The sequence below is a fragment of the Pristiophorus japonicus genome, chromosome 9, assembly GCF_044704955.1.
Source record: "Pristiophorus japonicus isolate sPriJap1 chromosome 9, sPriJap1.hap1, whole genome shotgun sequence".
Classification (NCBI taxonomy): domain Eukaryota; kingdom Metazoa; phylum Chordata; class Chondrichthyes; family Pristiophoridae; genus Pristiophorus; species Pristiophorus japonicus.
Window position 1 is genome coordinate 152,224,314 of NC_091985.1, and position 24,643 is coordinate 152,248,956.

The following is a 24,643-nucleotide window of genomic DNA, read 5'->3' on the forward strand; positions in this document are numbered from 1 at the left end:
CACACTCACTGACACACTTCACCCAAACACACTGCACCACACTCACTGACACACTTCACCCAAACACACTGCACCACACTCACTGACACACTTCACCCAAACACACTGCACCACACTCACTGACACACATCACCCAAACACACTGAACCACACTCACTGACACACATCACCCAAACACACTGCACCACACTCACTGACACACTTCACCCAAACACACTGCACCACACTCACTGACACACTTCACCCAAACACACTGCACCACACTCACTGACACACTTCACCCAAACACACTGCACCACACTCACTGACACACTTCACCCAAACACTCTGCACCACAGTCACTGACACACTTCACCCAAACACACTGCACCACACTCACTGACACACTTCACCCAAACACACTGCACCACACTCACTGACACACATCACCCAAACACACTGAACCACACTCACTGACACACATCACCCAAACACACTGCACCACACTCACTGACACACATCACCCAAACACACTGCACCACACTCACTGACACACTTCACCCAAACACACTGCACCACACTCACTGACACACTTCACCCAAACACACTGCACCACACTCACTGACACACTTCACCCAAACACACTGCACCACACTCACTGACACACTTCACCCAAACACACTGCACCACACTCACTGACACACTTCACCCAAACACACTGCACCACACTCACTGACACACATCACCCAAACACACTGCACCACACTCACTGACACACATCACCCAAACACACTGCACCACACTCACTGACACACTTCACCCAAACACACTGCACCACACTCACTGACACACTTCACCCAAACACACTGCACCACACTCACTGACACACTTCACCCAAACACACTGCACCACACTCACTGACACACTTCACCCAAACACACTGCACCACACTCACTGACACACATCACCCAAACACACTGCACCATACTCACTGACACACTTCACCCAAACACACTGCACCACACTCACTGACACATTTCACCCAAACACACTGCACCACACTCACTGACACACTTCACCCAAACACACTGCACCACACTCACTGACACACTTCACCCAAACACACTGCACCACACTCACTGACACACTTCACCCAAACACACTGCACCACACTCACTGACACACTTCACCCAAACACACTGCATCACACTCACTGACACACTTCACCCAAACACACTGCACCACACTCACTGACACACTTCACCCAAACACACTGCACCACACTCACTGACACACTTCACCCAAACACACTGCACCACACTCACTGACGCACTTCACCCAAACACACTGCACCACACTGACTGACACACTTCACCCAAACACACTGCATCACACTCACTGACACACTTCACCCAAACACACTGCACCACACTCACTGACACACTTCACCCAAACACTCTGCACCACACTCACTGACACACTTCACCCAAACACACTGCACCACACTCACTGACACACTTCACCCAAACACACTGCACCACACTCACTGACACACATCACCCAAACACACTGAACCACACTCACTGACACACATCACCCAAACACACTGCACCACACTCACTGACACACATCACCCAAACACACTGCACCACACTCACTGACACACTTCACCCGAACACACTGCACCACACTCACTGACACACTTCACCCAAACACACTGCACCACACTCACTGACACACTTCACCCAAACACACTGCACTACACTCACTGACACACTTCATCCAAACACACTGCATCACACTCACTGACACACTTCACCCAAACACACTGCACCACACTCACTGACACACTTCACCCAAACACACTGCACCACACTCACTGACACACATCACCCAAACACACTGCACCACACTCACTGACACACTTCACCCAAACACACTGCATCACACTCACTGACACACTTCACCCAAACACACTGCATCACACTCACTGACACACTTCACCCAAACACACTGCACCACACTCACTGACACACTTCACCCAAACACACTGCACCACACTCACTGACACACTTCACCCAAACACACTGCATCACACTCACTGACACACTTCACCCAAACACACTGCACCACACTCACTGACGCACTTCACCCAAACACACTGCACCACACTCACTGACACACTTCACCCAAACACACTGCACCACACTCACTGACACACATCACCCAAACACACTGCACCACACTCACTGACACACTTCACCCAAACACACTGCACCACACTCACTGACACGCTTCACCCAAACACACTGCACCACACTCACTGACACACTTCACCCAAACACACTGCACCACACTCACTGACACACATCACCCAAACACACTGAACCACACTCACTGACACACATCACCCAAACACACTGCACCACACTCACTGACACACATCACCCAAACACACTGCACCACACTCAATGACACACTTCACCCAAACACACTGCACCACACTCACTGACACACTTCACCCAAACACACTGCACCACACTCACTGACACACTTCACCCAAACACACTGCACTACACTCACTGACACACTTCATCCAAACACACTGCATCACACTCACTGACACACTTCACCCAAACACACTGCACCACACTCACTGACACACTTCACCCAAACACACTGCACCACACTCACTGACACATTTCACCCAAACACACTGCACCACACTCACTGACACACATCACCCAAACACACTGCACCACACTCACTGACACACTTCACCCAAACACACTGCACCACACTCACTGACACACTTCACCCAAACACACTGCACTACACTCACTGACACACTTCATCCAAACACACTGCATCACACTCACTGACGCACTTCACCCAAACACACTGCACTACACTCACTGACACACTTCACCCAAACACACTGCACCACACTCACTGACACACTTCACCCAAACACACTGCACCACACTCACTGACACACTTCACCCAAACACACTGCACCACACTCACTGACACACTTCACCCAAACACACTGCACTACACTCACTGACACACTTCACCCAAACACACTGCACCACACTAACTGACACACTTCACCCAAACACATAGCACTAGACTCACTGACACACTTCACCCAAACACACTGCACCACACTCACTGACACACTTCACCCAAACACACTGCACCACGCTCACTGACACACTTCACCCAAACACACTGCACCACGCTCACTGACACACTTCACCCAAACACACTGCACCACACTCACTGACACACTTCACCCAAACACACTGCACCACACTCACTGACACACTTCACCCAAACACACTCCACCACACTCACTGACACACTTCCCTTTCTCTTGCAGGCCAAGGTGGTGCATAACCCATGTGTACAGATAGGGGCAGGCACCGCTGCATGTCCTGACTGAGCTGGAGCAGACTATCCTCGAAATCATTGGAGGGGCCGTCACTGAGGCCATTCGATCGGCAAGACTGAAAGCATTAATGATGGTAGTATGCTCAAACCTAATCCTCCTTCTCACATCCCACTTCCCCATCAACCCACAATCTCTTCTCACTTACAAGCTGCTGATGGTGTAAGCATGCACATCTTGCTTTCCACCCCTCCCCTCACCACAACCCGACTCCTTTCTGCTTTCAGATACCAAGAACTCCAACCGGCCCAGCCAGAGCAGGAAGAATGAGAGAAGTGTGGTAGTAAGAAGAGACACCATCACTCGATTTGACACTTGCAGGCACCAGCTCAGAAAATGGCACTGTGTGTACTTTAAAGGGTAGTCATCATCATCATAGGCAGTCCCTCGGAATCGAGGAAGACTAGCTTCCAATCTTAAAATGAGTCCTTAGGTGGCTGTACAGTCCAATACGAGAACCACAGTCCCTGTCACAGGTGGGACAGATAGTCGTTGAGGGAAAGGGTGGGTGGGACAGGTTTGCCGCACGCTCTTTCCGCTGGCCTGCGCTTGGTTTCTGCATGCACTCGGCGACGAGACTTGAGGTGCTCAGCACCCTCCCAGATGCGGTCTTTGGCCAGGGACTCCAGGTGTCGGTGGGGATGTTGCACTTTTTCTGGGAGGCTTTGAGGATGTCCTTGTAACGTTTCCTCTGTCCACCTTTGGCTCGTTTGCTGCAAAGGAGTTGCGAGTAGAGCGCTTGCTTTGGGAGTCTCATGTCTGGCATGTGAACTATGTGGCCCGCCCAACAGAGCTGATCGAGTGTGGTCAGTGCTTCAATGCTGGGGATGTTGGCCTGGTCGAGGACGCTAATGTTGGTGTGTCAGGGTCCTCCCAGGGGATTTGCAGGATCTTGCGGAGATATCGTTGGTGGTATTTCTCCAGCGACTTGAGGTTTCAACTGTACATGATCTATGTTTCTGCATAGAGGTGGGGAGTCACCGGGCACGGGCAGGGGGTAAGGATAGTGCGGGTGCCAGCTCTCCGGAGGGCGTATTGCAGAGGAGTCAGATGAGGACTTCAAAGGGGCGGCATTCACAAGAAGGGTGATGGGCATGCACACAGAAATGCTAGCTGCACTGACAGGCCTGGCAGAGAGCCTGCTGCCCACTGTCAAGGAGCATGGAGGAGTCTGGCTCCAACATTGCACAGGGCTTTATGCAGGGCTTGGAGCCCATGATTTTCAGGATGGAAGTGATGGGCAACTCCTATAGAGCACTTGTGGACCCAACCTTGATGCTGGGTGTGATGGACGATCTCGCAGCTTCCATTGCAGCTCAACGTCTGAGTGCTGCAGTGGAAGCACAGGCTTCTGTCATGCAAGCTCAGCTTGCTGCGACATAAGCTGAGACTGCTGCCATCATGACTGTGCTTAGCAGTGTGGAAAGGGGCTTGAAGGGTGTCACAGGCCTTGCTGCTGCCAGCGAGCCCAGACTGCTATCTCACTTGCCAAGGTGGTGCAGTCTACAGCCGGGCCTTTTGTCCCAGAGCTGCTCGAGATCGTCCTCCGAGGCCATCTGCAGTCTCCTCCACTGAAAGTCAGCAGCCTTCCAGCAGCCCTGCTGCAGTCACTGGGGTAGCACTGCGTAGGAGCACTCGGATGGGCAAAGGCACACGGAAGAAAGACAGGAAGGGAATGCAAAAGAGTGATTAGTTGACTTTGTTATATAGTTTTGGAATGAATCAATTATAAATTATGTTTGAAATGTTGGCCATGAGTGGTGGGGTTACGGAGGTTAGTCATCAGCCAGGCCTAGCAGCCACCCTTGGATTCTGGTGTCTGGAAGAATGCTGGCACAGCATGAAGGCATCATGACTGCTGCCTGGATACCGGGCCTTCACTATCACGATGTGCTGGGCATGGTCACACACCAACTGCATATTAAGTGAGTGGTACCCTTTGCGGTTAGGGACTATCTCCATCCCAGGCTCGTCCATCACCATCTCTGGGTATGTTGTGCCCGACCGGCAGGACAGACCCACCAGAGGTGCAGTGGTATACAGTCGGGAGGAAGTGGCCCTGGGAATCCTCAACATTGACTCCAGACTCATGGCATCAGGTCAAACATGGGCAAGGAAACCTCCTGCTGATTACCACCTACCGCCCTTCCTCAGCTGATGAATCAGTACTCCTCCATGCTGAACACCACTTGGAAGAAGCACAGAGTAGCAAGGGCACACAATGTACTCTGGGTGGGAGACTTCAATGTCCATCACCAAGAGTGGCTCGGTAGCTCCAATACAACCGGGCTGGCTAAGGCCTGAAGGACATAGCTGCCAGACTGGGCCTGCGACAGGTGGTGAGAGAACCAACACGAGGGAAAAACCTATATGACCTCGTCCTCACCAATCTACCTGTCGCAGATGCACCTGTCCATGGCAGTATTGGTAAGAATGACCACCGCACAGTCTTTGTGGAGATGAAGTCATGTCCTTACACTGAAGACATCCTCCATCGTGTTGTGTGGCACTACCGCCATGCGAAATGGGATAGATTCAGAACAGATATAGCAGCTCAAAACTAAGCATCCATGAGGCGCTGTGGGCTATAAGCAGCAGCAGAATTGTATTCCAGCACAATCTGTAACGTCATGGCCCGGCATATCCCTCACTCTCCCATTACCATCAAGCCAGGGGACCAACCCTTGATCAATAAGGAATGTAGAAGAGCATGCTGGGAGTAGCACCAGGTGTACCTAAAAATAAGGTGTCATAAGAACATAAGAAATAGGAGCAGGAGTAGGCCACCTGGCCCCTCGAGCCTGCTCCGCCATTTAATAAGATCATGGCTGATTTGATCATTGACTCAGCTCCACTTCCCTGCCCGCTCCCCATAACCCTTTATTCCCCTATCGCTCAAAAATCTGTCTATCTCCACCTTAAATATATTCAATGACCTAGCCTCCACAGCTCTCTGGGGCAGAGGACTCCATAGATTTACAACCCTCTAAGAGAAGAAATTTCTCATCTCATCTTTAAATGGGCGGCCCCTTATTCTGAGACTATGCCCCCTAGTTCTAGTCTCCCCATCAGTGGAAATACCCTCTCTGCATCCACCTTGTCGAGCCCCCTCATTATCTTATATGTTTCAATAAGATCACCTCTCATTCTTCTGAACTCCAATGAATATAGGCCCAATCTACTCAACCTATCTTCATAAGTCAACTCCCTCATCTCCGGAATCAACTTAGAGAACCTTCTCTGAATCGCCTCCAATACAAGTATATTCTTGCTTAAATACGGAGACCAAAACTGTACGTAGTACTCTAGGTGTGGCCTCACCAATTGTACAGTTGTAGCAGGACTTCTGTTTTTATACTCTATCCCCCTTGCAATAAAGACCAACATTCCATTTGCCTTCCTGATTACTTGTTGTACCTGCATACTCACTTTTTATGTTTTATGCACAAGGACCCCCAGGTCGCGCTGTACTGCAGCACTTTGCAATTTTTCTCCATTTAAATTATAATTTGCTTTTCTATTTTTTCTGCCAAAGTGGATAACCTCACATTTTCCCACATTATACTGCATTTGCCAAATTTTTGCCCACTCACTTAGCCTGTCTATATCCCTTTGCAGATTTTTTGTGTCCTCACAATTTGCTTTCCCACCCATCTTTGTATCATCAGCAAACTTGGCTACATTACACTTGGTCCCTTCATCCAAGTCATTAATATAAATTGTAAATAGTTGAGGCCCCAACATCGATCCCTGCGGCACCCCACTAGTTACTGTTTGCCAACTGGAAAATGACTCATTTATCCTGACTCTCTGTTTTCTGTTAGTTAGCCAATCCTCTCTCCATGCTAATATATTACCCCTGACCCCGTGAACTTTTATCTTGTGCAGTAACCTTTTATGTGGCACCTTATTGAATGCCTTCTGGAAATCCAAATACGTCACATCGACTGGATTCCCCCTTATCCACCCTGCTCGTTACATCCTCAAAGAACTCCAGCAAATTTGTCAAAATGATTGTCTTTTCATAAAACCATGTTGACTCTGCTTGATTGAATTATGATTTTCCAAATGTCCCGTTACTGCTTCCTTAATAACGGACTCCAGCATTTTCCCAATGACAGATGTTAGGCTAACTGGTCTATAGTTTCCTGCTTTTTGTTTGCCTCCTTTTTTAAATAGGGGCATTACATTGGCTGTTTTCCAATCCGCTGGGACCACCCCAGAATCCAGGGAATTTTGGTAGATTACAACCAATGCATCCACTACCAAAATTCCCTGGATTCTGGGGCGGTCAACCTGGGGAAGTTGCAACACAGGACTAAGCAGCGGAAGCAGCATGCTATAGACAAGGCTAAGCGATCCCACAATCAACAGATCAGATCAAAGCTCTGCAGTCCTGCCACATCCAGTCGTGAATAGTGGTGGACAATTAAACAGGGGGAGGAGGCGCCATGAACATCTTCATCCTCAATGATGGTGGATATGCAGCGCTGGAGTGCAAAAGACAAGGCTGAAGCGTTTGCAACCATCTTCAGCCAGAAGTGCTGAGTGGATGATCCATATCGGCCTCGCCTGAGGTCCCCAACATCACAGCAGCCAGTCTTCAGCCAATTCGATTCACTCCATGTGATATCAAGAAGTAGCAGAGCGCACTGGATAGAGCAAAGGCGATGGATGCTGTCGTTTTGAAGACTTGTGCTCCAGAACTAGCTGCGCCTCTAGTCAAGCTGTTCCAGTACGGAGTACAGAGCCTCTGTAACCTCTCCGATGCAGTGATGGATGGCAAATTGCAGGATGTTTGCTATGTCGCCTGTTCCAGCCTGGAAGGATCCGCTGGCGGAAATTCATGGTCACCTTGCGGGCCACTGGCAGAGCCGTCATTGCCCTCCTCTGAGGCTTCAGATCTGGTTCCAAGAGGTGGCAGGGTTCAATGACCATCTCCTTGGTGAAACGGAGCTGCCAAACACACTGCTCTTGCCTTAGGTGCACATAGGAGAAGTGGTCCCTGAAGACTCCAGGTAGGTAAGGCCTTTTGCTGACAGGCCCGCTCCCCCACCTCCTCCTCCTCCCTCTGTGAGTAGCTTGTCTTTGTTGCCTCTGTTCCATCTCTCTGTCGTGCTGCATTGTGAGGGGGATTGCAACTAGAGCCCCCATGACTGGGAGCAAGTGGTGTGGTCAGAGACCTTACAGCAACAGTCAATGCCTTTCCAACATCCAGCAGCACTCACTGCATCATTTTAACGTTTTCCAGCAACCCAGTATTTATATAAGCTCAGCAAGAATCAGTACAAGAGAAATAATCAACTTACCTGCATGTTGGACATTTCCCTTTAAGCAGACACTGGTCCAGGGTCCCTCATGCAGCTGGTCGCATGTTCAGCTGTGGGTGTTTACGAGAGGGCATTGAATGGAGCGGTGATGTCCAAAATGGCAGGTTGAGCCACAAATCAGCATTACACGCTGACTGACATCACAATCTGCCTGCTCTGTATACTGCCGGCACACGCACATCCCACCCACGCTATCGGCCTCGCCAAGATGGCTACCAGTGCGGGCCGCATTGAAAGTGGGCAGAAGCGAGGCGGATGACATTTTTGTTTTCAAAACTGGCCTTAACTACCAACGCTAAGGTGCCGAATTTTGCAGCCACAGTGCCTTGGCCTGAACTAGTGCTGAAAATGTAGTGTTAGGCCCTTTGCCCTGTCCAGATGCTCTAAAAACATGACCTCTCAAGCAGACAGGAAGGCATCTGTCATAACCACCAAATATGGAGCAGGTAGAACAGCTGATCATTCTAACACACACGACAGACTTTCTGTAAAACAAAGGGCCCATCTTTGAGTTTGACAAAACTGAACATTGGGCAAAGTACCTATACATCTTGGTGTTACCAGAAGACCAATCAAGATGGGCCCTGCTCAGATGGTCTCGGCGCGTTTTTGGGCTAAGCAAATGAACACTAGCAAAGATGTGCTAAGGGTATTGCAAGAAAATTATTGACAAGCTGGAAAAACCTTGGGGTCAGTATTCTAATAATTAAATGACTATTAGTAAAGATGTGCTGCTTTGTAACAGAAAGATGAATGAACAAGACCTGGAGGCAAGTGAGGTCACAACCTCAAGGTCTTGGTCCTGAAGTAGGGCTAGCAAAACAATCATGGAACCAAGCTGTAATGTATGCACTTGTGAGTGTGCTCACAAGTTTGTAGAGCTGTTGCACAACAAAATAGTTGTAGAGCTGTTGCATTGTGAGTGGCTTAGCCAGCCACCTGATGTTTACAAGACTCAATATGACCTCAGTCAGTTGAATCTACGTCATCCACGATGAGGTATGCAGTTGTGAGTCTAGTGGATGAACTGGTAATGTGTAGTGTGATTGTTAAACTTTTTAAATAAAACAACTAGTTCTTAATTGCAATGTGTTGCTATGAATTCTTAAGCCAAGAACCCATGAAGCAAATACATTACGCAAGCCTTCATCAAACTAATTGGCATCAGATGATCATAGTTTATGATACATACTCGTCTAGCTGAATGAATCCTTGGAAAGGATCCATGTGAGAGTTAATCCTTTTGATTTACAAGCAAGGGCTTGGCCTCAGAAATTGGCTTGGCTTGGCAGAATTTCAGATCTATAAAGCAATGCTTTTCCCTACCCATCATTTAGATCAGAGAGAAGAAAGATTTTGAGAAAATGTTGGGAAGCTTTCTTAAAAAAGGATAAAAAAAAACTTTGTAAAGGACCTATGATGCAGTTGTGCAAAATCAGATTATTAAAAGTTAAATCAAACGGGAGTAAAACATGTTGAGGGTTAAATTTGATAACCCTTGAAAACAGAGTGTTGAAACTTGGGAATTTAGGGAGAGTGGGAATTCGGAGCTTAGGTGGAAGGAGGTGCTGCTTTTTGCCTCCAATACTTAGGAGTGCTTTGTGTTACAGATAAACATTTATTTTCATCCACCTATAACCTACATCAAGTAATTAGTTAAAAACTAAACTGCAAGCTAATTTAATTAGGGCCCGAAATTGGTGAAAGCTAAGTTCCGCCCAAAGGAGCGCTGAGATCCTGACGGTACTTTGGGTGGAAATTTCATGAAAAAATCTGGGAAAGACCACCCGGTGGCAAAAATGGGAATGGCGCCCTGAATCTGGGCGGCAGCTCCCATTCTGGGCGGCAAATGCAATCCTTGGCAAAGTACAGCTGAGGACTGAGTCGGGCTCAGGGAGGGGGGAACTGATAAAATAAAACATTTTCGAAACATTAAAAAAAAAACACCAGAAATCCTTCAGGGGACCCCATCCACCTGAATCCCTGCAAAAAAATAAAGAAAGAAAAGAAGTGGACTACTGTTTTTTTTTTACAGATCTTCATACTTACCGGTGACGTCAGACCTGCCTCCACGCGGCGATCTTTTCCCCTGCTGGAGCAGAGGACCGCCCGGACCAAACTGGCAGCTCGGCGGGCGGGAGGACTCTTGTGGGCGTTGCACGCCGGCACACACCAGTGGACGGTACCCAGTGGCCTTCTCTCCCCCTGCCGGCGGGCGGACTTCACCAAACTCGCTCGGAGGGGAGACCGCCCAGAAACCAGGAAGACCCTCTGAGAAAACTCAGCGGCAGCGGGCGGTAAGTCCACCAATTTCAGGCCCTTAAATACATAAACTTTAATTAACTAAATAATTAAAACAAGGTTGTAAAGGGATGGTGTGCCGCAGCTGCAGCATGTGGGAGTTTGTGGAGAGCATTGTGTTTCTGGACAACCACGTCTGCAGTAAGTGTTTGCATCTTGAGGAACTTCAGCTCAGAGTTGTTGAGCTGGATTCTGAGGTGCAGACATTGCGGGGCATCAGGGAGGGGTAGAGTGACCTGGACACTTGGATCCAGGAGGCAGTCATACCCCTTAGGTTAGGTAGTAGTACAGGTCTGTTTGGTGGTCAGGGATAGGCAGGTGTGACTGTGAGTCAGGCAGGTACGTGGACGCCAGGTGCAGTGCTGGAGGAGCCTCAGCCTTTGTCCTCATCCAACAGGTTCTTGCTGCCTGTGTGGATGAGGGAAAAGTCTGCAGGGTAGATGAGCAAACTGACCATAGCACCATGTTACAGGAGGCCAATCAAGCAGGGGGAGTGAAAAGGAATGTTGTTGTGGTAGGAGAAAGTATAGTCAGGAGGATAGATATTGTTCTCTGCAGCTGCGGTCGGGAGTTCTGAAGAGTGTGTTGTCTGCCCGGTGCCAAGGTTAAGGATATCTGCCCATGACTGGAAAAGAACTTGGAGTGGGAGGGGGAGGATTCAGTTGTTGTGGTCCAGTTTGGAACCAACGACAAAGGTACAACTAGAAATGAGGTTCTGCTAAGAGAGTCTGAGGAGCGAGGGACCAAATTAAAAAGCAGAACCTCAAAGGTAATAATCTCTGAATTGTTACCTGAGCCACGCGCAAATTGGCATAGGGACAAGCAGATCAGAGAGTTAAATGTGTAGCTCAAAAAGTGGTGTGGGAGGAAGGGGTTTTGATTCATAGGGCACTGGCCCCAGTACTGGGGAAAGAGGGAGCTGTTCCTTCTGTTAGGACAGTCTCCACTTAAACCCGGCTGGAACCAGTGTTGAATAACTAGGGCTGTAGATAGGGCTTTAGACTAAAAAGGGGGGAGGGGTCAGGTAAGGGGAAATTTAGAAAGCTAAAGAGAAAAGTCAAGGCAATGGAGCAGTGTAACGATTTGGGTAAAGATAAGCAGAGTATGACAGGAAGGGTGAGTTTAACAGTAATTGTGCATCAGTGAATAAAATGAAAGCAGAGAATAATGACTAAAGGCTAGTTACCTGAATGCACAAAGAATTCATAACAAGGTAGTCAAATTAGTGGCATAAATGGGTATGATCTAATAGCTATTACAGAGATATGGTTGCAAGGTGATCAGGGTTGGGAACTAAATATCGAACAGACATACAGACTGAGGGGGGGGGGGGGGACGGGGGGAGGGAGGGTAGTAGCCCTGATAATAAAAGATAACATAAGAACAGTGGAGAGGAAGGATCTCGGCTCAGAAGGTCTGGAAGTAAAATCAGTATGGGTGGAGATAAGAAATAACAAGGGGCAGAAAACACTGGTGGGAGTAGTTTATAGGCCGCTGATCAGTAGCTATACCACTGGACAGAGTATCAATCAAGAAATAATAGGAGCGTGTATCAAAGGTAATACAATAATCGTGGAGGACTTTAATCTGCATATAGATTGGGCAAATTAATTGGCAAGGGTAGTCTGGAGGACGAGTTCATGGAATGCATTTGAGACAAGTATGCAAAAAAGGAAGAGAGTAGCAAAAGTAAGCGTGGTCCCTTAGAGGCTGAGACAGGAGAAATTATATTCGTGAACAAGGAACTGGCAGAGACTTTAAACAAATATTTTGTATCTATCTTCACAGTAGAAGACACAAAAAGTATACTAAAAATAGTGTGGAACCAAGGGGCTAATGAGAGCAAGGAACTTAAAGTAATTAATATCAGTAGAGAATAAGTACTTGAGAAACTAATGGGACTAAAATCCAACAAATTCCCTGAACATGATGGTCTACATCCTAGGGTTCTAAAAGAGATAGTGGATACATTGGTTGTGAACTTCCAAAATTCCCTAGATTCAGGAAAGGTCCCAGCAGATGGGAAGGTAGCAAATGTAACCCCTGGTATTCAAGAAAGGAAGCAGAGAGATGACTGGGAACTACAGGACAGTTAGCCTGGCATCAGTCATCCAGAAAATGCTGAATCCATTATTGAGGAAGTGGTAACAGGGTACTTAGAAAATCATAATATGATTAGGCAGAGTCAACATGGTTTATGAAAGGTAAATTGTGTTTGACAAATTTCTTAGAGATTTTTGAGAATGTAACTAGCAGGGTAGATAAAGGGGAACCAGTGGATGTAGTATATTTGGATTTCCAAAAGCCATTCGATAAGCTTGTTAAGCAATATGGGGCACATGGAGTTGGGGTAAGGTAGTAGCATGGATAAAGGATTGATTAACAGACATAAAACAGAAAGTAGGGATAAACATGTCATTTTCAAATTGGCAGGCTGTAACTAGTTGGGTGCCGCAAGGATCAGTGCTGGGGCCCCAGCTATTTAAAATCTATATGAATGACTTAGATGAAGGGCCCGAGTGCAATATATCCAAGTTTGCTGACGATACAAAGCTAGGTGGAAAAGTAAGTTGTGAGGAGGATGCAAAGAGCCTGCAAAGGGATATAGACAGGTGAAGTAGTGGGCAGTAAGGTGGCAGATGGAGTATAATGTGGGGAAATGTGAGGTTATTCACTTTGGTAGGAAGAATAGAAAAACAGAATATTTTTTAAATGGTGAGAAACTATTAAGTGTTGGTGTTCAGAGAGATTTGGGTTTCCTAGTACAGGGAACACGGAGAGTTAGCTTGCAGGGACAGGAAGGCAAATACCATGTTGGCCTTTATTGCTAGAGGGTTGGAGTACAAGAGGAAGGAAATCTTGCTACAATTGTACAGGGCTTTGGTGAGACCACACCTGGAATACTTTGCACAGTTTTGGTCTGCTTATTTTAGGGAGGACATACTTGCTTGAGAGGGGGTGCAATGAAGGTTAACTAGATTGATTCCTGAGATGAGAGGGTTGTCCTTTGAGGAGAGATTGAGTAGATTAGGCCTATACTCTCTGGAGTTTAGAAGTATGAGAGGTGATCTCGTTCAAACATATAAGATTCTGAGGAGGATTGACAGGGAGATGCTGAGGGATTATTTCCCCTGGCTGGAGAGTCTAGTTCTAGGGGGCACAGTCTCAGGGTAAATGGCCGGCCTTTTAAGACTGAGATGAGGAGGAATTTCTTCACTCAGAAGGTTGTGAATCTTTGGAATTCTCTGCCCCAAAGTGCTGTGGATGTTCAGTCGTTGAGTATATTCAAGGCTGAGCGATAGATTTTTGGACACCAGCAGAATCGAGGGATATGAGGATAGGGCAGGAAAGTAGAGTTGAAGTCGAAGATCAGCCATGATTTTATTGAATGACGGAGCAGGCTCGAGAGGCCGAATGGCCTACTCCTGTTCCTAATTCTTATGTTGTTATGTTGATTGGCTGCATGCATCAGTGGGGCCCCAAAATCGTGAAAGGCTAGCACTACATAAAGCTAGATTGCACTGTTTAAAGCCAGTCTGCATCTCTTAAAGGGGAGATGCATTTTGGCTGGAGCAGGCACTGGAAGTCGTACAGGTTGAGCGTCCAAAATCCAGAGTTCTGAAATCCGGACCGATTGGTGGCAGGGTCGTCTGGAATCCGTAAAATGTTCCGGAATCCGGAGCCGCTGACCCTGCCAACCTTGAGGCCCCGCCGTTGCCCGACCTTGGGCCTCGCCTCCACTCGCCTTGCCACGCTTGCCACACCTGCCCTTACCTCGGGTCCTCGCCGTTGCCTGACCTCGGGCCTCACCGTGCCGCCGCTGACCTTACCCCACTGCTGCTCGCCTCACCCTGCTCGCCGCCGCTGCCCTTACCTCAGGGCCTCCTCACCGGCCTGCCCCAACACCCCCTCTGCGACAGAGCCCACTGGCCCGAACACCTCCTTGGTGGCGGGGCCCGCCTGAACAGCTCCACGACAAAGGGGCCCATCTGAATAGCTTCACGACGAAGGGGCCCATCTGAATAGCTCCACGACAAAGGGGCCCATCTGAATAGCTCCACGGAGGCAGGGCCCGCCTGAATAGCTCCACGACGAAGGGGCCCGCCTGAATAGCTCCACAGTGGCAGGGCCGCACGAACACCTTCTCCACGGCTATGGGGCCCGCCTGGCGACCTCCTGGACGGGACCGACGACCTGAACAGCTCCTTAGAGAGCAACCCCCCGCCCCCCCCCCCCCACTTTCTGACATTCCGAAATCCGGAAGTACCCGTACCTGGGCTTGGGTGTTTCTGGATTTCGGACGTCAGAAACATGCTCCAAAGTCCAGAAAAACACGAAAACCGGCTCGGCCTCGGTCCTGAGATTGCCAGATTCGGGACGCTCAACTGTACAACTAATTCTGACCTGAAAAACACCAAATAATGGCACAACATGGGCGAGAACGGGCTCCAAGGTTTACAGATGCTGCACTGTAGGCCTTGGTGGAGGAGGTGGAAAGGAAGAGAGCTGTGCTGTATCCACAAGCGGCCCTAAAGACAATGCTTAGAAGGTAGTGGAAGGAGATAGCCATTGGGGTCAATGCCAGGAGTCAAGCCCTGAAGACCTGGATGCAGTGCCGCAAGAAGTTCAATGACCTCTCGAGTGGTCCAGGTCAGTGAATGCATCTTCAAATGCTGTATCCCACCAACTGCACCACTCGCCTCAGCCACTGCTCAATGCAACCAGACCCCATCACCAAGTTACTGACAATCTCTAATCAGTCAGGGCTCATACCTAACATTCATAGCTTCACCTCACCCTCACACACTGAGCACTGCTGCAAGTCTCACACCCATATCTCACAGCTTGCAAACACAGCTATGTCACCATGACAGCCACATCACCAAACAGATTGCATTACACTCACTGGCACACTTTCCCATTTCTTGCAGGACAATTTCGGACACAACTGGAGGCAGCAGGAGCGAACCAGCAGGGGACAGGCCTGCCTGCATGGAGGAGACGGTGTTGGTCATTATTGAAATGGCCATGGCTCAGACCACAGTCAGTGGCAGGGCTGAAACCATTGAAGATGATGATATCCTCATTCCTACTCCCCCTGCTCACATCCCACTTCCCCCTCATCCCACAATCTCTTCTGATTTACAAGCTACAGATGGTGTAAGCATGCACCTTTCACTCCCCGCCCCCTCCCCCACCCCCCACCACAACCATACATTTGTGGCTTTCTCTTTTCAGGTACCCAAGAACTGCCACCTGGCCAGGCAGTGGTGGAAGAGCAACAAGGGAGTGATGATGAAGTCACTCAATTTCACACTCGCCGCCACCAGCTCAGATACTGACACTGCATGTAATTGAGAGAATAGCACAGAGGCGGGATCTTGGGATCTGCACATGGTGAGACACAGGGCACGAGTGTGCTGCAGCTAGGGCCAGGGGCAAGGACAGCGCAGCGCTGGGGGGGGGGGGGGGGGCGGGGTCACACACGAGTTCTGCTGCAGAGGATTCAGATGAGGACTTTGGTGGGCCAAGCTACAGAAGAAGGCTTTTGGGTTTGACAATGAAATGCTTGGTGCATTGGGAAGCCTGCCAGAAAGCCTGAGTGCAATGTCAATGAGCATGAAAGGAGTCCGGCACCAATTTGGCACAGGGCTTCATGCAGAGTTTGGAGCCCTTCCTTTCAAAGCAAGGAACTGGTGGCCAACTCTGTTAGTAACACTTGTGGACTCAACCACCATGCAGTGTTTTATAGCCGATGAAGTTAAGAGAGAAAGACTTGCATTTATATAGCGCCTTTCACGACCACCAGACGTCTCAAAGCACTTTACAACCAAAAGTACTTTTGGAGTGTAGTCACTGTTGAAATGCAGGAAACGCGGCAGCCAAGTTGCGCATAACAAACTCCCCAAACAGCAATGTGATAATGACTAGATAATCTGTTTTTGTTATGTTGATTGAGGGATAAATATGGGCCAGTACACCGGGGATAACTCCCCTGCTCGTCTTCAAAATAGTGCCATGGGATCTTTTATGTCCACTTGAGAGAGAAGACAGGGCCTCGGTTTAACATCTCATCCAAAAGACAGTACCTCTGACAGTGTAGCACTCCCTCAGCACTGCACTGGAGTGTCAACCTAGATTTATGTGCTCAAGTCCCTGGAGTGGGATTTGAACCCACAACCTTCTGACTCAGACGAGTGTGCTACCCACTGAGTCACAGCTGACACTGTGCGACACAGTGTTGAGCTCCAAAATGGCAGTGCTGGCGTCAAATCAGCAGTGCACGTTAATTGATGTCATGATCTGTCTGCTCTGCATACTTCCGCCGTGCATTCACTACGTGCGCGTTTTCGCCCTCACCAATATGCAGTTCCTGTGGAATTACTGAGGTAAATTAATTGCTACGGGAAGATAAGCAAATGAGGAAAATTTATCAGGAACGTATTTCAAACTAATGCAAAACTGAAGAATGTGCACATACCTAAGAGTACTGGAATCTTTTTCCTTACATGACCCCTCTGCACTTGCCGAGCTCGGGTGCCAAATCCTAAAGACTGCAATGATTCTGTGATATATTTCTGGGCAGGCGAGACACATACCATCACCAACAGTTTAGCGTCTCCCCCTAAAGAAGGAGGTACACCGGTATTTAGCATGTATATTACTGTATTTTTGCACAAACTATAAATGTAGGCAAATTATAAATTCTTTGTCAGTACTAATTCAATTGACAAATTATCTTATCCACAAATATTTGGAAAACTCTGTGTAGTTGCAAATTTAAAAAAAATAGCCACTACTTTTTGTTTTAAAAACTCATCCCGAGGTGACTGGGCCTGCAATCAGAGCAACCAACTTTGTTGCATTTCCAAAGCTATGCAAATATGACGTGGCCTTGGCTGCCAACACTCACTGCTACTCCAAATAAAGCAGTGGGGTATCCGGCTGGTAGATTAGGTTAGTGTATTGTACCTCAGGTTGCAAATTCCAACCTAGATTGATGTCTGCATTTGGAATGTTTGAGGTTGTAAATTAGCAACGGTCGTTAATCTCAAATACAAAACATATTACTATGAAAGAAGAAAGTAATTGTGCCATGGGTCCTTTTTATGTCCACCTGAGAGGTTTAATGTATCATCTGAAAGACGGCACCTCCAATAGCGCAGCGATCCCTCAGTGCTCCACTGGAGTTTCAGACAATACTATGTGCTCAAAGTCTCTGGAGTGGAGCTTGATCCCATGACATTTTCACTCAGAGGTGAGAGTGCACTGAGTCACGCTAACAGCAGTCAGGAATCAGTGTTCTCAGTATTAAATATAGTCATTTCCATGATATATAAATAATGTCATATGGATATGACATCTTCACATGTAGTATAAAGAGCCTTAACCAGGGGCTTTCCTCTACTTAGAAATTGCTAAAGTTGGAATCGGCAGTTCAGTGTGTCTAATCTTGCATATGGTCATAAAGTGAATGCATTTAATGATAAGGATACAGAATGTACAGTATATAACTGAAGCAAAACACTATCTTCTGACGTTGAACCTAATAATTTTATGTAAGCAATTTAGTAGTTGTAGTTTGGTGCAGCTTCTAAAATGAACATGTGTTTCATTAACTCTGAGGGAAATCTCTGTGGGGGAAAGTAATGAAAGTTTCCCCCGATGTATCACCCATAACTGCCTAACATAACAAGACATAACAATTTCCACAATGTTCAGAAAATAATTGCCCCGATATTCCTCTAACGAGCACCCATTATATGCTTGCTTTTTAGTTGTAATTGGGATGAGAAATGGACACAGACCCACAATGGTCTTCTGCACCTGTTCTGTACAGCTCCAATGTTTCCTCTGGCCTCCAAATTACACTACGGCTGAATCAGGTGCTTCTGTTCAAATTGTATTAAAACTATGTCATGATGACATTATCAGCACCTGTGACCAGCTTTTCTCTCCTTCCAACCGGTACAAGGTTGTGCAGACTTCCCCCGCACAAATAGTCAGTGAGGAGAGAAGGAGGCTGTGTTTTTGAAGCCAATGTTTTGCAAAGGAAGAGGCAGGAAGCATTTCTCAGGTGAGTTTTCGAATTTGAAACTGTTTCCGAGAGCGGTATAACTAAGTTCATTTGCAGCACAAGTGGACTTTTCATAACTTTTCCATTGCGGTGCTGGGGAGTGTTGAACAATTCCTGTTCCTGTTTCCAGAAGAGGTGGGTCATTGGGCACCTCCTTATTATAGGCATACAAGGACGTATGAAACATATAAACATAGAAAATAGGTGCAGGAGTAGGCCATTCGGCCCTTCGAGCCTGCACCGCCATTCAACAAGATCATGGCTGATCACCCACCCCAGCACCTCCCCCCCCATGCCCCTCCACACCCTCCCCGACCCCCCCAGCCGCAAGGACCACATCCAACTCCCTCCCGAACACATCCAATGAAGTTGGTATTAACAACTCACCGCGGCAGGGAACCCCACAGGCCAACAACTCCCCGAGTGAAAAAGTCTCTCCCAATCCCAGCCCCAAACAGCCCACCCCCCCCATCCCAAGAGTGTTCCCCCCACCGGCTCCGGACCCACCCAACACCGGGAACACTCCCCCCGCACCCAACCCACCCCGTCCCATCAGAATCCTTCCCAAATGCCGAACACCCCCGGATGTCGAGCCCCCAGCCCCGACCCACCCCGGAGCCACGCTTTATTCCAGGAAGCACAGGCTTCCAGCGATTTCCCCTAGTGTCCATTTGGCCTCGTAGGGCTTACATCGGGCCCGTCCTCCTCGTACATCAACCTGGCTGCAAGCTTCCTGCACATACGCGCTAAGTGACCGCTGACGTTGCAATTTCTGCAGGTATACTGCTGATACCTGCAAGTTCTGGCTGTGTGTTTGCCTCCACACCTCCAACATGAGCCGTTGTTGGAAACAAAAGGTCCAATACCAGTCGATCGTCTCTGACTGTCTCTGTAACTGTCCTTAAACGCACCATTGACAGGTGTTGATGGCCCCATTACTGGCCGCATTGTCCCTTGCGATGGCCTGAATCGCCGTTCAGCTAGCCATTGTCTCTGTTGAATCCCCCCTTTGGGTTCGACTGCACCTGTCTGCCTGAAGAAGCCGCATTAACAATGTTGACTCCCTTCCATTTGCTGCATTTAAACCAAGATTTTTGTCAAACATCATTCTGGTCTCTTCCTCCCCTGAGATAAATGTCTGGGCTATTAAAGCCGCCGTTTCCAGGGTCAAGTCTTTGGTCTCAATCAGTTTCCTGAAAACCCCAGCGTGCCCGATGCCCTCAATAAAAAGTCTCGCAGCATCTCCGCTCTGCATGCATCTGGGAACTTACATAGGCTCGCCAGTCGCCGGAGATCTGCCACGAAGTCTGGAACGCTTTGCCCTTCTCGCCGCCAGTGCGTGTAAAACCGGTGTCTCGCCATGTGCATGCTGCTCGCCGGTTTGAAGTGTTCTCCGATCAACTTACTGAGCTCTTCAAAAGTCTTGTCCGCCGGCTTCTCTGGCGCTAGAAGGTCCTTCATCAGGGAGTACGTCCTGGATCCACAAACCATCAGGAGATGAGCCCTGCGTTTGTCGGCCGAATCCTGTCCCAGCCATTCCTTAGTGACAAAACTTTGCTGTAGTCTCTCAATAAAATCGGCCCAATCATCACCAACACAGTACCTCTCGTCTGTGCTGCTAGTGGCCATGCTCACGTGGCTTAAATCCCAGTTTCTCGTCGCCAATGATATGTCCTTACTATACAGTACAAATGCACACGAGGCCCATGCTAGAGAGAAGGTCACTCTGTGACCAGTAATCTTTATTCCAGCCTTAAAGTGATGAAGGTTGGTGGAGCTTCCCCTTTTATACCTGAAAGTCCAGGTTAGTAGTATCTCCCACAAGTTTACCACCTAGTGGTCAGTGTTCTCACGGTGTACAACTTAGGTCAGTTTATACATGGATTACAATGACAGTTGAATACATGACAGGGTGGCAGAGTGAGCTGTGAGGAGGAGGCTAAGAGGCTGCAGGGTAACTTGGGCAGGTTCGGTGAGTGGGCAAATGCATGGCAGATGCAATATAATGTGGATAAATGTGAGGTTATCCACTTTAATGGCAAAAACAGGGAGGCAGAATATTATCTGCAAGGTGGCAGATTAGGAGAGGGGGAGGTGCAACGAGACCTGGGTGTCATGGTACATCAGTCATTGAAAGTTGGCATACAGGTACAGCAGGCGGTGAAGAAGGCAAATGGCATGTTGGCCTTCATAGCGAGAGGATTTGAGTACAGGGGCAGGGAGGTCTTACTGCAATTGTACAGGGCCTTGGTGAGGCCACACCTTGAATATTGTGTACAGTTTTGGTCTCCTAATCTGAGGAAGGACATTCTTGCTATTGAGGGAGTGCAGCGAAGGTTCACCAGACTGATTCCTGGGACGGCAGGACTGACATATGAAGAAAGACTGGATCGACTAGGCTTATATTCACTGGAGTTTATAAGAATGAGAGGGGATCTCATAGAAACATATAAAATTCTGACGGGATTGGACAGGTTAGATGCAGGAAGAATGTTCCTGATGTTGGGGACGTCCAGAACCACGGGTCACAGTCTAAGGATAAGGGGTAAGCCATTTAGGACTGAGTTGAGGAGAAACTTCTTCACTCAGAGAATTGTGAACCTGTGGAATTCTCTACCACAGAAAGTTCTTGAGGCTAGTTCGTTAGATATATTCAAAAGGGAGTTAGATGTGACCTTTACGGCTAAAGGGATCAAGGGGTATGGAGAACAAGCAGGAATGAGGTACTGAATTTGCATGATCAGCTATGATCATATTGAATGGTGGTGCAGGTTCGAAGGGCCGAATGCCCTACTCCTGCACCTATTTTCTATGTTTCTATGTTTCTATGTTTCTATATGCTGTCTTCATGTGCTCAGATTCACCAGGAAGGTTGTGGTGGCAACTATGAGATATGCTACAAGGTGACTCAGAGCCAGTGTGCAGGAATGGTACAGCATTGGTTTTGAAGTGAAGGTGACTTTAATTTCTTTGTGGGGAGTGGAGGTGCTGGCGGGGGTTACAGGGGACCAAAGCAAACACCCGCAACATCAGTCAGTCTGCAGCTCAGTTCACCAAGTGAGAGTGTTTATCAGAGCTGGGGAATTCATCACCATGGAACTTGGGGATCAGAAAGCACGTGCACTAGGCTTCCTCCAAATAATTGGGTTTCCAAAGATGCTTGGAGTCATCAAAGACTTGCGCATAGGCACTTGTGTTCCTCTGCAGAGCAGTGCCACCTGCATAAATAGGAAGAGGTTACAAACATAAGAATTAGGAGCAGGAGTAGGCCATACAGCCCCTCAAGCCTGCTCCCACATTCAATACCATGTCTGATAATCAACCTCAACTCCACTTTCCCGCCTGATCTGCATATCACTTGATTCCCCTCGAGCTCAAAAATCTATGTATCTCAGCCTCGAATATACTCAAACGGGGCGAAATTCCCCTGTTGTGTGCCTCCCATTAGCGCCTCCGGGGGCGGGGGGGGGGGAAGGGCGCTACCGGTTCCCACGATTTTGCGCAGGAGTTAATGGAGGCGCAAATCCAGTAGCGTCCCGGGCTGCTGTGCCTTTGGTGATGACATCATCGCCATGTGCGGTGACCCCTTTTCGTCCCGCGGGGGAAGTTGGGCAGTGCCTCGCAAGGCTGCCACAGGCGATGCTGGTGCCAGTCTCACGGGCCGCACGCCCATCGAGGGGCGAAACTTAAAGGGGAGGTGCGCTGCACTGGTGCCGCCATTTTATTTTCTTTCCCGACTCATACCGTTGTCCAATGCTTTCACGGAGTCTGGACCGTGATCTTACAGCCCGGCACTCCGTTTCAGTGCTAGACTGTGGCCACGGCATCCCTCATCCTTGCTGGCCCAGTGGAGGCCCATCAAAAGGCCTGCAGAGCTCGCAGCTTCCCTCCCCTTTAATGTTAGCCCTACGCGGGGAGGCCGCGTAGCACTCCGGGATGCACCCGAATAGCACCCCGATCCCGTCCCAACAGGAAGTGGAGCGCACGGCATTGCGTTGCACTTCCTATGAATGGCGGTAACTCCAATTTCGTTTCTGGGGCAGGACTTCTGCGCCGGGCGTCGAATGTCTGGTTTTGGATAGGTCACTGCCCCCTATCGGGGTGTAGCCAATTTCGGCCCCTAAGACTCAGCATCCACAGCCCTCTGGGGCAGAGAATTCCAAAGATTCACAACTCTCCGAGTGAAGAAATTCCTCCTCATCTCAGTCTTAAATGACCTACCCCTTATCCTGAGACTGTGAACCCTAGTTCTAGACACTCCATCCAGGGGAAACAACCTCTCAGCATGTAAGCTTGTTGAATTTCTTCTTGCACTGAGCCTATGCATGTGCTGGAGGCATTTATCTTGCTGAAAGGCCCTACAGGTCCCTGTTTTGGCAAGTCTGTAGCCATCGTGAGGGGGAATGAGAATCGCCTTTCTGTTGTCCATTTCGTTCAGCAAAACGTCAACTGCAGCCCCATGAATGTAGAGAGCACAGCTTCTTCCCCGAATGCTACTCGCCATTCTTTGCAACACAATCTGTGCCAACTTCCAAGCAATTTCAACAAGCTACCCAATTTCCATCAGTAAGCACGTCGAGATCAGCCCAGCAAATCACTGTTCCACAATGCAGGTTAAATTAGTGCTCCACAATGCTGGTCACTTCAGGACCTGCAAACAGTGAATTATTGAGCTGCTACAAAGCTGATATCCTGCAGCGGCATGTTTTAAATTGCCCTCCCAAAATGGGCTTGCATTCATTCACATCCTTAGCACCTAGAACATGCCCACCCTATGTATATTGCCAGCAATTTGAATTATCAGTGCTGCTGCTTGTAACCTCTGGGCGGAGTGCACTTTTGCTGCTTTTACACACATGCACAGCGAGTATCAGGACCAAGAACTTGATGTCAAAGCTGATGTGATTATTGCGGAAGAAGTGTTTTACAGAATATATATTCCTACCTATAGAGTCCTGGAGCAAATGAGTGAGCTTGCTGTTTCGATAAGGTACGTGGGATCGTTGTTCCGCCAGTGCTCCAAGCACATCAGACAATGCTGATAAGCTTCGATTTATAAATGAAGTCTCTCTCAAAGCTGCGCCGGTTACTCCGGACATTCCTGACAGAAATCAAACAGCACATTAAATACTAAGAGAAGTTGGTATGGCTCATGCAGACTGGTAAACCATCCAGTTTAAAAAAAACATCCAAATTTCAAAATGACGACAAGATATTAAAATGAGTTCTTTTTTTTAGGGTTTCTTAACTTTTTTTCCCATTCCTTGCCAGTCATCTTGGGTTGTGTGTTCAGCAATGGCAGAAGATCTGCTGCTGGGCTATCACCATTACCAACTCTTAGCTGGCTATCAACAGGTTTGATAATGATCAGGAGCAGAAACACTTGCTGATTTTTCCTCTCTCTAGCCCGGGGGTAATGAAGGCAATAATAGCACCCCACCACCACACACCCGAGTTGATACTGCCTTTTCAAACCGTTGTCAGAACATGGGAATTGTTGGC

General features: G+C 48.4%; 1 protein-coding gene across 1 annotated transcript in view; it reads right to left on the reverse strand.

The window, feature by feature from the left end:
• kif25 (kinesin family member 25) overlaps positions 1–24,643 on the reverse strand; it is a 227,842-nt gene that overhangs the window by 12,408 nt on the left and 190,791 nt on the right. Inside the window, exons 14-17 of the mRNA XM_070891009.1 lie at positions 24,087–24,242; positions 17,556–17,689; positions 10,879–10,983; positions 8,254–8,389 (exon numbers count right to left, since the gene is read on the reverse strand). Of these exons, the coding sequence (XP_070747110.1) occupies positions 8,254–8,389; positions 10,879–10,983; positions 17,556–17,689; positions 24,087–24,242 (531 nt within the window). The remainder of the gene's footprint in view (positions 1–8,253; positions 8,390–10,878; positions 10,984–17,555; positions 17,690–24,086; positions 24,243–24,643) is intronic.